Source organism: Glossina fuscipes, unplaced genomic scaffold (genome assembly GCF_014805625.2).
Source record: "Glossina fuscipes isolate IAEA_lab_2018 unplaced genomic scaffold, Yale_Gfus_2 308, whole genome shotgun sequence".
NCBI lineage: Eukaryota > Metazoa > Arthropoda > Insecta > Diptera > Glossinidae > Glossina > Glossina fuscipes.
In genome coordinates, this window is record NW_023998651.1 from 1,210,633 (window position 1) to 1,225,823 (window position 15,191).

Consider the following 15,191-nt stretch of genomic DNA (forward strand, 5'->3'; position numbering starts at 1 on the left):
TCGTCTTTTATTCACCAAAAATAAAAAATTTCTCCTTTGCCCACGTGATACTATAAAGTATGCAAATTTGGTTTTTTGTTTTTTTAGGGTAACTGTGGTCGGTCGCAGCAAAATTTTCTTACGTGTTCTTAGTCGAAAGGAATTAATCCCTCCTAAGAGTAACCAGACCCTATCAAATAATTTCTATAATAAACCAGGCCAAAACAATGTCCGGTTTTTCTCTTTCCATTCTCTACATTTTTTTACATAACAAGTCAATTTAGAATCGCGTTCAGAATCGATTTAATCTATAAATTCGGTGAATTTCCAAGTACTCTTTTCTTTAACCCACAATTCATAAGTTTTGCAACATTTTGATTAAATTTGTTATTCTTGAATATTTTGCGCCAAATCCGTACCTTGTTAAAAATTGATCAGATAGGAACAATTTTGCGAATATTCTCTATATAATAATCTATTCTAGAGAAATCATTATCAAAAAATAAATTTTCAGCTTAAATATTTCTCCGCAACAATCGGTGAAAGGAAGCACATTTTGATGTAGTAATTGAACATGAAATATTTGGATGGGGTAATAGCCGGAATGTTCACGTTAATTATAAAACAAAAATATTTATATTCGCTTAATCCTGTGTAATCAAAGGCAGAAGGAGAAAACAACAACGCCAGTGAAACCAATTAATGTGCGACCAAGATATGTTTTTAATAGATATGATATTAATGTTAGTTTATTTTTTCTTTATATAAATGTTCGGAGAATAATATTCCTAATGGGCCACTTCACTAAACTAGATGTAATTCAGAATTTTATATTGGTAAGTTGTGTGCACATTACACTTTTCGACCTCTTTCATAGAAAAATTCTTACAAATAATAAGCCATTACATGAATATAATGTCTAGTTTTTAGTATTACATGATAAAAATTGGTCCAAAACTAATTGATTTGACATGTAAATGTACTATGGTAAGAGTGCACCACTTAAGTTCTTGGACCATTTTCCACGTAAGAATGGTCATAAAAGCTAAACTTTGATATGGTCACAAGGCTCAACTTTTGGTATCTTATAGCGAAAATAACTAAAGAATAATGAATTGCAAGAATAAAAACATTAACCGTTTCGATGGTACACGTTTTGAGTCTCTCCTTACATAAGCAAAATTAAGGCATTTTAAGTGTAGCTTGGAAAACGTTTTATATTAATTTAAGTTTGTGGGTTTCAAAAATTTCCGTCGACGCTGATAAGATGTATTCTTTTTATCGAAAACTTTTAACATTCTTAGAGTAAAGTAGACTATCCTTACCTTAAATTCTTTTTGTTGCTTTTTTCTGTGGAGATTGATATGTTCTTTCAATTCCCATTTTTCCATTTTTGGTATTTTTCAATATTGTTTATATGCAATATTATAGATAACTAAATAAATTAACCGATGAAAAACTGAGCCCACCTTAGTACCGTCATTTTTATTTCACAAGGTTTCCTGATTTTTCGAAGTTTAGAACGTTGTAACGATATTGCTTCAATTTATAATACCATAACTTCCAATATACAGCTCGACAGGAATTTAAGAATTAGCTTTAAACTAAATGTATAGAATGTAATGTAATGTACATATATAACAGACGCCTTAGGTGAATATTGTTAACGAAGACCAAAAGAATTTAATGTAAAAATCTATTTTTTAGATTCCGATATCGTTCCAATGTCGACAAATTACGGCCACTTAAAATCCATTAATGTGACCTCCCGACCGCCTGTGCATTTAGGGTAAAATAATACATTCTCTCCTCAAATAAACCAAATTTTTAAAGTATTCCTCCTTTTGATTTAATTTCAGGTTCTTGGTCTCTTTTATGGTTGACGCTCGTGGTGGTTCTATGCGTGGATGCCGCCATAGTGGAGTCCGTATTGTGGTTCCCCCTCAATCGTGCGCTCAGCCTACGCGTATTACTTGCCGCTACGTTAAGCATCAACGTGTGCACATCCCTCCTCCATTAATGGAAGGTGAAGCTTTAATTAGCCGAATTTTGGAATTATCACCGGTTGAAGCAACATTTCTCGGGTATTAATTTTCTTTTATTTAGAGGGTTAAGTGATATTTATATATTGAATTTATTTCTCAGAAATCTGGCAATTTTTCTGCAAAGCAAAATTTTTTAGTGAACTTCTTTTGAGAAGTCGACTTGTTCTTATGTTCTAGAAAGCTTGGATGTGTGTGTATTTTTTTAATTACTGTTATATTCATTATAATCATTATTTTTAATTGATTGTGCTTTTCTAAGTTTTCTTAAGTTTTTCTGCCAAAAGTTTATTTTACTTGTCTAGTTTTTTACTCTCAACTCTTTACTATATTTTGAGAAAATTCATTTATATTTGGAACACTAGAACTCTCACCTGCAGTAACAGCAAAGAAAACAACTCTTGTCAATTGGTGTGTCCGCTATTTTTTAATCCAGCAAAGCTTCACCAATAGTGTTATAATACAAATAAACACAAGTTAAAAGCAACGGCAACACATAAATAAACCGAAGTCGCAAAAACAATAATAAATTATAAACATAACGACGAAAACAAAAACATTAACATCTTTAATAGCAACGTCAACACCTAATGAAACCACAACCAAATCTTACCCCACTGTGTCTTTTTATAAACTGATTATTACTATTACTCCTACAGTATTCCTCCTTTATAGCAATATTCGAATAATCGAATAATCGACACTACTTCCATAAAAGACATCACGATTGGAGTTATAGCAGCTTTCTCTATGTTGTACACACTTTTCACCTCTTGTTTCAGCTCCATATGTCTGGCAATCTTATTGAACAGGATTGTAATATCTATAATATCGGCCGCAATGCTCTGCCAATTTACTGCGGCTAAGTTTAAGTTTTAAGGTTATTGGTCTGTTATTTGTGACCTCCCTCTCGTCGTATATCGTAACTATCGCCGTAATGCGGTTTCTCGCGGTACTTGCTGTGTTTGCATATTGTATTTATCCGCCAAAGTTGGGGCATTACCTTACATAGCTGGTTGTGCCTGTTTAGATATTCCGTGTTGGCGTGTGTCGTGGATCCGGCAATAATATGATGTATAACAACTGTTGATGCATTATGATATGCTACCCAAATTCAGGGGCGTGAAAGTCGTATCTGCTTTCATCAAAAATTTGATGATAGAGTGTCCTGTATCGGACATAAAAAATGACTTTATGTTTTTAACCAGTGCGTCATGTGGACTCGGTAGGTCCCACTACCGCTAAGTTGGCGCAATAGGTTGATTCACTCTTCAGAGCTGCGTGTGGTCATTGTGCTAGTACAACTGCCGCTCTGTTTGCTTTATGTATGTTCGCGCTACTCCATTTCACTTCCCCAAAAGAGTAGATGTATATGGTTGCTATTATTATTATAGTTATTGTCGCTGTTGTAATTGTGTTTGATGATGTTTTTTCTGTTGCTGTTGATGCAGTCGTTACTGTGGTTGCTATTGTTACTGGTATTGTTGCTGGTGCTGTTTTTGTGTCGGTCGTTGCTGCTACTGTTGGTTTTGTTGTTGTTATTGTTGTTGTTTTCATAATAATAGTGTAATGGTACTGTAAATAGAAATTGATTTAATTAAAATTACTGAGACTATAGGTATGCCAATTAAACACTAAGGATACAAATGGTCTACAGATTGCTAAACGACTGCCATACTCTTACCAGCTTCATATCCTACAGCAGTTTTCCTTAAATATATGTATATGTGTTTCTTTTACAGACCCGTGATTTTGGAAGTTCCTCATTTCGGTTCCTTGCGAGGCAAGGAACGAGAAATTATTATCTTACGTTCAGACAATGGTGAAAGTTGGCGTGAGCACATACTCAATGACAATGAAAGGAATGTAATGGAGATGCATAATGAAGCATTCAAAGGACAACCAAATCCTTTAGAATACTTGCATACAAATCGCATTGTTCATATTATAACACGTGATTTCCCGCACTTCTTTGCCATAGTCTCCCGTGTACGACAAGAGGTACATGTTATTGGACCAGATGGTGGTATTGTCTCGGCGCAAGCTGTACCACAAGTTCAGGCGATATTTCCACCCAATGCATTGACGAAGAAAATTCGCGTCGGTCTTCAGGCACAACCAGTTAATCTAAATGGATGCTATAAGTTCTTGGGCCAAAGTATTGCCGTTTCGCCAGTGGTGACAGTGGAGCCACGTCGGCGCAAATTCCATAAAGCAATCACCCTCAGCATACCATTTCCTAAGGCCTGGACGCAAACCATGATTAATTCTCCCTACAGTTGTAGTGCGTCTACTTTACGCCTTTTATGCTCTATAACTGGTGGCCAGAACCGTGCTATTTGGGAGGATGTTACAGGCTCAACGCCCCTAGCATTTGTTAAAGACAGTGTCACCTTTACCACCACAGTATCCGCCCGCTTCTGGCTAATGGATTGTCAGAATGTCGTTGAATCTAGCCGTTTGGCGACTGAATTGTACACGTTCATCGCTCAAGTGCCTTTTTTTGCTAAATTTGTTATATTTGCGAAACGCATGTCTATCTATGATGCTAAATTATCGATATTTTGCATGACGGATGATAAAGAAGGCAAGACGTTAGAACAGCAAGACAATTTCTCTGAAGTGGCAAAAAGTCGTGACGTTGAAGTGCTGGAGAACCAGAAAGTTTATTTAGAATTTAATGGCAATTTGGTGCCAGTTTTAAAGCCAGGTGAACAATTTAGCATGAAATTTCAGGCTTTTCGAGAAAATCGGCTTTCCTTTATGGTACATATAAAAAACCCTGATGAACCTCACAGTCGTATAACTTTTAGGAATGAGCCCAAAGTCGGCCCGGGAGAAAAATTAAGCCAAGCAATTTGCACATTAAACTTGACGCTTGAGAGTCAGAATATTGTTGAAGGTAGAAAGCAAGATGGCACTGGAAGGGTTGAAAACTCTATCAATGGAATTTCTTTTGTTGATAAAGGTCTTACGCAGAGGAACAAAATTAACGCTAAATATAATATCAAGCAACAGCAGGCTTTGATTAATAGGACTTACTCGAAAGAGGTGACATTGACGACAAATAGGCCATTAAAATCCAGTAGTCAAACATACACACACCAGCAATATGTCCATGAAGACGACAGAGACTTATTGAGTATTTGCCAATTATTGCAGAACGATTGGTTATCGCTAGCGAAAGAATTGGGTGTACCTGAGATCGATATGGAGCTCATCAATGCAGAATACGAAGAAGCGTCACATCGTGCTATGGCCGTGCTACATCTTTGGTTTCGTCAAAACGCCGCAAATACCATTTCATTACAACATGCTCTTCAAAAAATTGGACGTGCAGACGTTGTTGAAAAGTGTATCAGCAATGTAAAACTAATTACCGATGATAACGTAGGGTTTTACTTTGAAAAGCCAATCCTTGCAGCGCTTTCAAAAAGCAATACGGACCACAATTACAAAACAAACGAGCTGCAACCGACTGAAGTCTTAAAAGAACAGACAATCGGCGATGTTCAGACAAGTCAAAGTACAAGCGAGGAAAACCTACGAAGTAATTTTTTTGTTTTGAGATTCTTGTTTTTGTCCTGTTTAATTCGTTTTTAGTTTTATATGTCAATAACAACCTGAAAAACTACACGCCTAAAATAAACAACGTGGTATCAAACAATGGAACGTATACTCATAAAGCAGTATTTTGTAGCAAGGAAACGATACGCCGTATTGCTGAGGAACATACTGAACGAGTACTGGAAGAAGCTCGACAGAACATTGAAAGCAACGGTAAGTATTACATAGATGGCGCCTTTCTTATTGAATATATCATTTTAAGTTTGACGGCTAAGAAATCATTTACACAAAAAATGCTCATAAATCTCAAATTTTACTCGCAGATTTTTTGGCAAGATTCCTTCAATATAGTGACGAATCCGCTGGGGACAATCAATCTCGTAGTACTACAATCACGTAAGTGTAGGCAAAAACTTAAAGCGTATCAAATATATTTAAACAAATATAAAAATATACCTTTGAGGAACGCCTTTCCCGCTAAGCATGTTTTTCTGTGCCATTTGATGATTACATTCAAAAGTTAAGTCATTGAAACAACAACAATTTTATCACAAAACTCAATTATGCACCTCGTGATACTCTATTGTTTCAAAATAATCAGTTCAAAGATGGGGCAATTATATCATATTAGACGCGTGCTTTATTACTAAGCTTTTATTAAATTATTTATATTTATATTATATATATTTTTATAGACATATATCATTATTGTTACATCTTCTCTTTGTTGACTAATCGCAATACTATTGATAACTATTTATATTGATTTGGATATCAACAAACAACACATAAACAAGATTAGCTCAGGCAACTATGCGGTCAGAAGTGGCGGCTTGTTATTGGCCTGTAGTGTTCAGGCTAGTTGCGAATAACCTATAAGCAGACCCCTAATGGAGAGAGAGGAGGGGTAATGGTTAGAAAAGCTACACAATCTTGCGAATCTTCGGCGACAGGACGAGCCGACGTAAACGGCAACGAGTGATGGGTATCCGAAAATAAGTCTATAAGTAGGCTTCAAGACTGAGATCGATGACGTCTTGATTTGGGTATACATGATAAAGGAAAGCCATTACAGGGCTGACGGTGCAGTAGTTGCTACCGCGGTAGAGAGGAGTGACGGCCGATCGAAATGTCTTTCGGGATTACGCTGCTAGTGTCAAAACTCACATGACCTTGTATAGGCAACCATGGAGCCCGTAAAGTCAGCTGTTCCTGCAAAACTGGATAACTGTTAAAAAACTGCGGCACGAAAGAAAAGCAGGCATAAGAAAGTGCAGCACAACTCAGACAAGAAAAAAAGTAGCTGGGAGAAGCTGAGACGTCGCCGTCGAAACGCCGCAATACGGCCACAGTGCAAAAGGCGCGGTAGCAAGAGAACACTAGTGTTATAAAAAAAAAAAATTAAGTTATGGTGGGAAGGAGTAAATTCATGCCAAGAATAGATAAAAATATATTATACTGTTTTACATCCAACCATTCCCACTACGAGCAAATTAGGTCTCGCGACGTTTGCGATATACCTGGTTTTAGGATATGAAGAAATTCCGAAGTGAATCAATATGGTTGATTATTATGATTATAGTTTATAATTGATTTTGACAGCATTTATTTGCATTCATTGAATTATTTTAATCATAATCCTTCTTGATTTTTACGATATAATCACATATAATAATTAAAATTAAATCGGTTACAAATTAGTGCTTACGCTAACAACAAAATATGTAAGCGCTTACGCTGATAATATGATATAACTGATTATCGGCAACATAAATTAGCTCAAAATAAATATGCATACTAAGATTAGTTATGCTAAAATTACGTGGGTATATTAAATGCATTACACCAGCCAGAAAAGAGAGGGACAACAGCCGCCCAATTACAGCGTAGGCCAATGGACCCAAGTAGCCGAGAAAGTTAAGAAAAATGGCCGAAACATCCAACGTCGTAGGGTCAAGCCGGACGCGATTGTTATAGTGTTAAATAGCCACGTGAACATTTTGAAAAGAGTAAAATCGGACTGTGCACTTATCAATAAAGCTTATGCAAATCAATTTCAACCTCAACAAAACGGGGCAGAACCTACTCCGCCAGACGGTGAGCGAAAAAGAAGTTGTTCTGGTGCTAGTGAGCGAACCATGCAGAACCAAATTTAACATTAGGTGGATAGTCGATATGATTCAAAAAGAGGCTATCTGGACGTGCAGCACAGCTGCACTTCACGATACAGGTAACCAGCAGACCGGCTACGTAAGGGTTGGAGTACAAGGGATGCACTTTCCGCAAAAAACACATTCAGCAAACAGATGGACAGGGCGGCAAACCGGGTGCCATACCAATCATTTGGATTAAGGCAGTTATTCGCAGATGAGCTGAGATGTTTGTTACAATGTTTTAACAATGATTACAAGAAAGGACGTTACACCAAAACTCATATTATCCAATAACTCAAATAATGTAAATATTTAGGTAATGTCCATTTTTTCAGCTGTTTTCTTTTGTCATTGCAAAAAATTTAAGGTGAAATCATAGATAAGACAAATATGCAAACAATTGACCTTGATTTATTTTGCGCAGCTTACAAACTCTGTGTATCACATTCTTTGCGTTCTTTTGCAAAATAAAAAGGCAGGAAGCAAAAGCACAAGAAGGGAAAGTCAATTGGGAGTGGCAAATATAATGAGGAGAAATATGGTAATTCAGCCATTTGTTAAATATTAACAAGTTCATTTCCACGGTTTTCCAATCCTAATATCATTGTGCGTCAGAAACATCTTAGCTAGGCTTTACCATTAGAACCTTTTATTAAATAATTAAAAAGTGTATCTTGGTTGTTTCTAAAAGCAGGGGAAAATAATAAAAATACATTATTATACGAAAACATTAGTGCAGAGCGTATGTGACTTGAATTGTTTTTGTATAATGAAAGAACAAGATGACTTTAATGGAAATACCTCTGCTAAATATAGATGTACCCATTCTATCTGTACCAATTATTAAAAATGCTTTTAATAACAACTAAAGCTGAGCTATTAAATGAATTAATCGTAGAACTTAAAAAATTATTAAGGAATGAACAATGTTTTTCGTCTTAACAAGGGTGATAAGAGAAGACTAATGCAAAAAAGCATGATATTAGTTAATTTTCCATGTGGCTTTGAAAAGGGCCATTAGACGTTCTGAGGATCTTTTTTATGTAAAGTCGGTGTGAAAGTGGCCGGCTCGTAATTATGTACACTTAAACAAGCTGAACAAAGATAAGTTATTGCCTTATCAATGGGATAACTTGCTAGCTGCTGCTAATGACTAATTGGCATTAAAATGATCGGCGCAACGTGGCTCAGTCGCTTCCTTTGATAACCAAATTGTCGTGGGAGTAGATAATTGTTGAGGTTTAACGTCTGCACCTTGCATGAAGCCCTAATCAGATGAGTTGCCTACAACCATCGGCAATCAATTGGTAGATTGAAAACCCCCAAGGGAGAGAGACAATCCTCATTTAAGGCGGCCTCGCTCACTTGAAGAAATCAGATTGGTTATTGTGTACGGCTCAATAAACCACTCTGGTCAGTGTTGAGCTCTGTCCTAACTTCGATCTATCACTTTGGCTTGGAATAGTGAAATCTACAACCACCACGAATACTCCCCGAAGGGCCGTACCCAAGCAATCAGGGCTCACATATTGATCGACTGCTGCGTTCAAAATGGAAGGTCGTGTTCCACCGCAGTTTCCACAAGAATGCAGTTAATCGATATTGCCACCATTACCCGCAGACTTTCGTGAACATTTCATTTTATCATTCATATTTCGAAAGATTTTATCATGCTCTAATAATTCGCTTTAGCGGCGCATTTAAGGCAAGAGGACCAAAACATCTTTAATTTTATTATTCATTAATTTCATGTTCCGAGATTAAGTTTGACCCTTTATCGAGTAGAATCTTTCATATTTTCATGTAAGATGATATATTATTTATATATTATTATATATCATTCATATCAGTTAATTTCAATTTCAGTTGCTTTCCCTTTTACCCGCAGGTATACGTGGCTTTGTGAGCAGGCTCGTGACCACCGTGGTGCTTTAAGTTAGACCATAAAGCCTTTAGCTTACTTTACGCAACTGAACAGAGTCAGACCACTCTTGCCTTCGGATTAACCATAAAATCCCAGCTAGCCAAAACCGGACTACCCTTCATCAAGATATTTTAGCTTCGGGCGTTGAACTGACATGGCGGGCGAGCTACCATGCACCCAACCTGTACGTATTTTTACGTAACCAGTGACCAGCTGGCTTTGGGTTAGAATTTCCTCTGTAGTAATTAGCTTATTGAGTAAAGAGTTCATTTTCCGGTGGACCCCTAAGCCATCTTTCAGAAAACTCGTCGCCAAGTTATAAGTAGTCCACGCCTTAAATCCTTCTTCGTCGGCAAAAGCCGTTTCCGGGGATCACCACAAGGAGGTAAGGGTTTCGGCACGTTTATGTCACCCCTGGCGTAGGGGTAGAGTCGTTGTACCCTGTAATAAAGTATACCCGATGAGAACGGTATCCGCGAAGCTACAACATTTAAACAGATTTCCTTTTAATATCAGCTGCTCGAAAATTTGAGGATATTATCGCTCTATTCTATAACATTCTAACAACCTTGTTTTTAATTATTATTGCGCTATACTAAAAATAATAAATAATTGGTCTATAACATAAATATATGAAATGAAAAATCCTGGACGAGCCTGCGATGACTTGACTAATCTAATAAAACGTCTTTGTAATTCCATCTTTTACAATGTTTTAATGAACGTGTTATAATGTTTTTATTATATTTTTATAACTTCTTAAATAATACTTAATACTTTTATTTTTAAACGCGTTATATACAATTACAATGGTTTTGCTTTGGAAGGAAAAGGTCAAGTTACATACTCGTAATGTACAGGCATAGTGCACAAAACAACACAAAATAGGCGAACAGCACACGAACGTATGTTTCTTCAATTCTTTTTTAGCTGAGTTAAAGCAGACCTGCATAACAACAATGACATAACTGTAATTATTTTCGTTTTATTTGCTTCTTTGGAACACAACCGAGGGAGAGAATTACCCTTTGTGTTCAAATAAAAATCGTTTAAGAAATGAGAATGGAAAGCAAAATAGTCTAAGCGTCTTTGTTAAGATGTCTGTATAACGTTGATCAACCCCAACACATAAATTTGCTTTGACACTCATTTCCACACTTTTTATTTTTTAATCTTCCTTCAGTCACTTGAAGGAAAAATGCGAAATTAAGCAAAATAGTTAAACAATGTATCACAATCGATTCACTGTAACGCCACAATTTTATTATGTAATTGTAATAAAATAAGTGGATGTTCTTAATAAACCATCTTAAAAAAAAAAAAGTCAAAAAGTATTTAAACGAAAATTGGAGAGCCAACATGTGAAATGTTTTCCAATTTGTAGTTCTGCTCGTTTTAAAATACGGATATATATTGTCGTTTAGGTTTATATGACCTAAATAAACCTAGGTTTAATTATTTATTTCGTTTTTCTTCTTTTTTTGAAGTGGATAAAGCATTTGGTTTAAAAAGGCAAACTTAATTTGTTTTAAAAAATGTTAAGGGTAAAAGAACATTTCTTATATTTAAATTCAGTTTATTAACAAATCATTTGCAGATAATCAGTTAGAGAACAGATGAAAAGAGATAAAAATAAAGCTAATAAGGACACAAACATGGACCACAGCCCATAATTAAATACCCTACCCCAGTATACAGTTATTCATGTAAGCAATTTTCATAAAAAAGCTTTTTGTAGAAAGTGGGCCGATATGAACCATTTTCAATAGCGTTTGTCCTTGGGCCGCAACACGTCGGCCAAATCTCATCAAAATACCTCATAAAGTTAAGCCGAATGGGCGAAGCACTTTTTGAATTGATCAATATAAAAAATTGATTGATATAAAAAAGATGGCTCTATCGTAAGTTCTTCTGAGTGTTACATACACAAACGTTTACATTTGCACAAACTTGCCGTTGTATTAAAAGTGGTCTAGGGTATGACAATTGTGTAAAACTGTTGCCATATTATGCCTTTCATAACAATTACCTTATATTTTTAAATTACTTTACAAATCTAAGTTATATGCTATTCCATTTACAGGGTTAACCAACAGTTGCAACTAGATGACCCGAACCTGGCTGTTCCGTCAAGCAAAGCCATAAAACCTGTTAACAACAATACATCCATAAAAAAATTGGGATCTAGAGAAGAGAAATCTTTAGATGGCAGCTTACGAAATGTCTTCTAACCAGTCAGCGTTAAGTAATTCGTTTAAAAACCTAAGATGAAATAAAGTACGTTTATGAATATACATTAAAAAACTATTTGGTGTTATATTAATTTACGAATGAATATTACTTTCCTGTATGCAAAATAATATATGAAAGAAAAGTAGCTAACGTAAGAGTTTTCACGCTAAACAAACTATTCTGCAGCGTAAGGAAGGATGTTGATCATTTGCGTCCATATAGCACACTAAATATTTAAGGAGGTATATAATAAGTAAACAGTAAGCCTTTTTGCAGATTCCACCAGATTCTCTGTCTTTTAATAATAGTTTGTGAATCCGTATCCTCTTATTTTGAGCAACAGCACTGAGACATCATTAACTGTATGTTTGTCACAAACAAATGTCAAATGTTAATGTTTTGTAATCTTTCATGAGGTTTGGGTATTCTGAATTCTAATTATAAATTTGGTGATTACAGAAAATATCACATGTTTGTGCGGTAATCTTGAGCATGTTACTAATAACAGAGCATTTTTCAGAAGGGAGGTTCGTTAACTTATTATTCATTGATCATTCTTTTTAGATTGCAGCGTAAGAGATTGCTAGAAAATCTGAGCGATAAGAATTATTGCACTAAAACAATACATTAAAAATTTTTCTTGAATTTACTAATTTTTTAATGCCGCGTCCATTTTAACACATCAGTTTGTGATTTTCATAAATGAACAACCTTTTCTAGCGCAAAATTGATCTTGCAGAGTTTTAATATAAATTGTACTTCGGAACATTAAATTTGAGAGATATTGACAAAAATGTTGATCAGCAAACACAATTATTACTGTTATGCCAGTTGATAGCAGACGTTACCAAAATATGCGTGGAGGTTATAATGAAGGCAGACGACAATCACCGATAAAATTTAATCATGTAAGCGAATTTGCAGATGAATGCAGCCAAATGTACTCTCTGAGTTACGGCAAAATCGTTGTCGCTGAGAACAAATTTGCATTAGTATTGAGTATAAGCCAAGCAAGGCTACCCCAAATCTTTCTTTTAGAGTTGTGTTTGTAAAAAACAGCTTTAAAAGAAAAATATGAGCAGCTTTTAGAAATTTAATTATTTTCCATTTTAAAAGTTAAACTGTGTGCGTGAATTGTGTAAAAGTACGTGCAATTTCTTTTAAAATATAAATTCTAGTATTTGCAAACGACGTACAAATATATGGTATATTGTTGTATGCAGATTTACGCGGAAGTTACGCGTTCCAAAAGCGGCTTTTGGCTACGTGTTGGGAAAATTGTTACGAATGGCGATATGAGGAGTCGGTCTTACGCTTAGCAATGAACTTAGAGTTGTTGGCTTCCGGGAGTTAGTAATGCCTTGTGGCGACCATATCGTAATTGTTGCACAAACAACATCATCAGCTATTGTATCATAGTTGTTACAAGAGCTGCAAAGAAAACTTTGTGCGTCGTCGAATCAATGAACTGCAAACGCAGATACAAAAATGTGGTTTGACCAGCTCTTTAATATTCCAAGCATTAATCATTTGACTGTTTTGTTTTACAAACGTTTTAAGCGACTATTAAATTATTTTCATTACTTATTATAGTAAACTGCGCATACATGCTTTTCAAACCCAGCGAAGAAAGCAGCAAATTTCATTAATCAGAAAGCAAACCGCATAAACGGAATGCTAGTAAGTGATCTGTATATTGTGTATTAAGAGCTTCTTTTCATTTACATAAATATAAAGTTTTCTTTCTACATGCTTACCATGAAATGAAAATTATAGCAGTCAATTTGAAATTTCTTGGATTTTCTCATGTATGGGGGCATTTCAACTGAGGCAGTTGAGCAAGGAATTTAAACAATTGGTACCACTAAATTTATGAATACTACAACAATCTTAAAAGTATAAATAATTTCTAAGTTTATAACTCGCAGAAAATTTTTTCAATCAAAATATTTTGTGCCCTGGATTTTTTCTTTTTGTTTGTTCATATTTATATATAAATCATTCTGTTCTTGTAAATCGACTATGATCATGTTAACATATAAATTCATTCGTTGTTTTGTGGCCTAACACAAATTTTACATCGTTTGTTTCTCATTAAATTTTGCATGCTTGTTATTGCCTACCATATGTGGTTTGCTTATATAAAACAAGCGACCGTCTATTTGCTCTCATTTACGCTTCTTTCAGTTATTAACGCATTGTAATGGAAAATTGAACGCAAAATGTTGCGAAGTTGGTAACAAAGGTGCATGGTTAGCCTTTTGGCGATAATCAATTGTCTCCTAAAAACAAGGTGATAATCACACCGACAATCGCTTCCTTACATGATTATTCCAGATTTAAAATAACAATTGCCGCTTGACATTCAAGTGATTTTTTATATATAACCGAAGCAGCAGTAACGCTGTTAATTAGCAGCCATTTTTATGGTTGCTCTTTCATTTCTATTATTTTTATGGGCACAAATTCGGTTCATAGTTTCTTGATATTACCTTGAATTCCCTAAAACGTATGCAAACCAGAAACACCTAAAAAGCTGGGTTCTTAAGCGAATATGGGCTCTAGAATCAGCATAAGTGCGTATGTATGAAAAAAGGGTAAATAGCACAATATAGAAAAGGGAATACAGAATAAATAAAAGAAATGAAATTCTATGTGCGCCAAATGCTTTCAGAAATTTATGTTAAACATACATATTTCACATATTTCACCTAATTTTCCATATCCAACATAAGTTATTCTACACCGTGTTTATTTCTGTTGTATTATTATTGCATTGTTTCTATTCTATGGTCAAATATTATTATTATAATTTTAGAATAATCAAATAATTTCTTAGACTAAAAAAAAAAATATTGAGGACTAGCAACACAGGCTATCGGCTCTAATTTAAATAAATGTACATTACATAATGAGTTTAGTAGTATTAATGAAGTAATAAATTGAATTGATATTCTGTTATGAAGCTGATTTTAGAATGTCCAAAGGGTTAATCGTTCCAAATGTAATACTTCCAGCCAAGGAAAAGTTAAGGCAGTCGTAGAGAATGTGCTTTATAGTGAGAGTTTGTCCACAACTGCAGATTGGGGAGGAAGACTTCTTCAAGATCCATTGGTGAGTTGCAATTGTATGACCAAGGCGAATTCTCGAAAATGTTTGGATCTTCATTTTCTCAACATCAGTTGGATATAACGGTGGAGTTAATTGAGGGTTAATGGAAGAGTAGTGTTGATGATGGTATTTTAAATTTTCTTCTGCAATTTTCTCTTTAACTTTTCTTCCAATGTATCTTTG

The 15,191-nt window shown here is 35.1% G+C and overlaps 1 protein-coding gene across 6 annotated transcripts in view; it reads left to right on the plus strand.

The window, feature by feature from the left end:
- The window catches only part of LOC119643002 (ankyrin-3), a 110,487-nt gene that overhangs the window by 75,253 nt on the left and 20,043 nt on the right, over positions 1-15,191 (plus strand). For 2 of the 6 annotated variants that reach the window (XM_038042351.1, XM_038042352.1), the window contains exons 7-12: positions 1,687-1,768; positions 1,839-2,063; positions 3,764-5,571; positions 5,625-5,801; positions 5,912-5,984; positions 11,749-12,422. In XM_038042351.1, coding sequence (XP_037898279.1) covers positions 1,687-1,768; positions 1,839-2,063; positions 3,764-5,571; positions 5,625-5,801; positions 5,912-5,984; positions 11,749-11,896 — 2,513 coding nt within the window. In that variant the 3' untranslated portion in view covers positions 11,897-12,422. Of the gene's footprint in view, positions 1-1,686; positions 1,769-1,838; positions 2,064-3,763; positions 5,572-5,624; positions 5,802-5,911; positions 5,985-9,607; positions 11,391-11,748; positions 12,423-15,191 lie in introns of those variants that run through there. The other 4 variants (XM_038042355.1, XM_038042353.1, XM_038042357.1 and 1 more) reach the window with 4 other exon arrangements.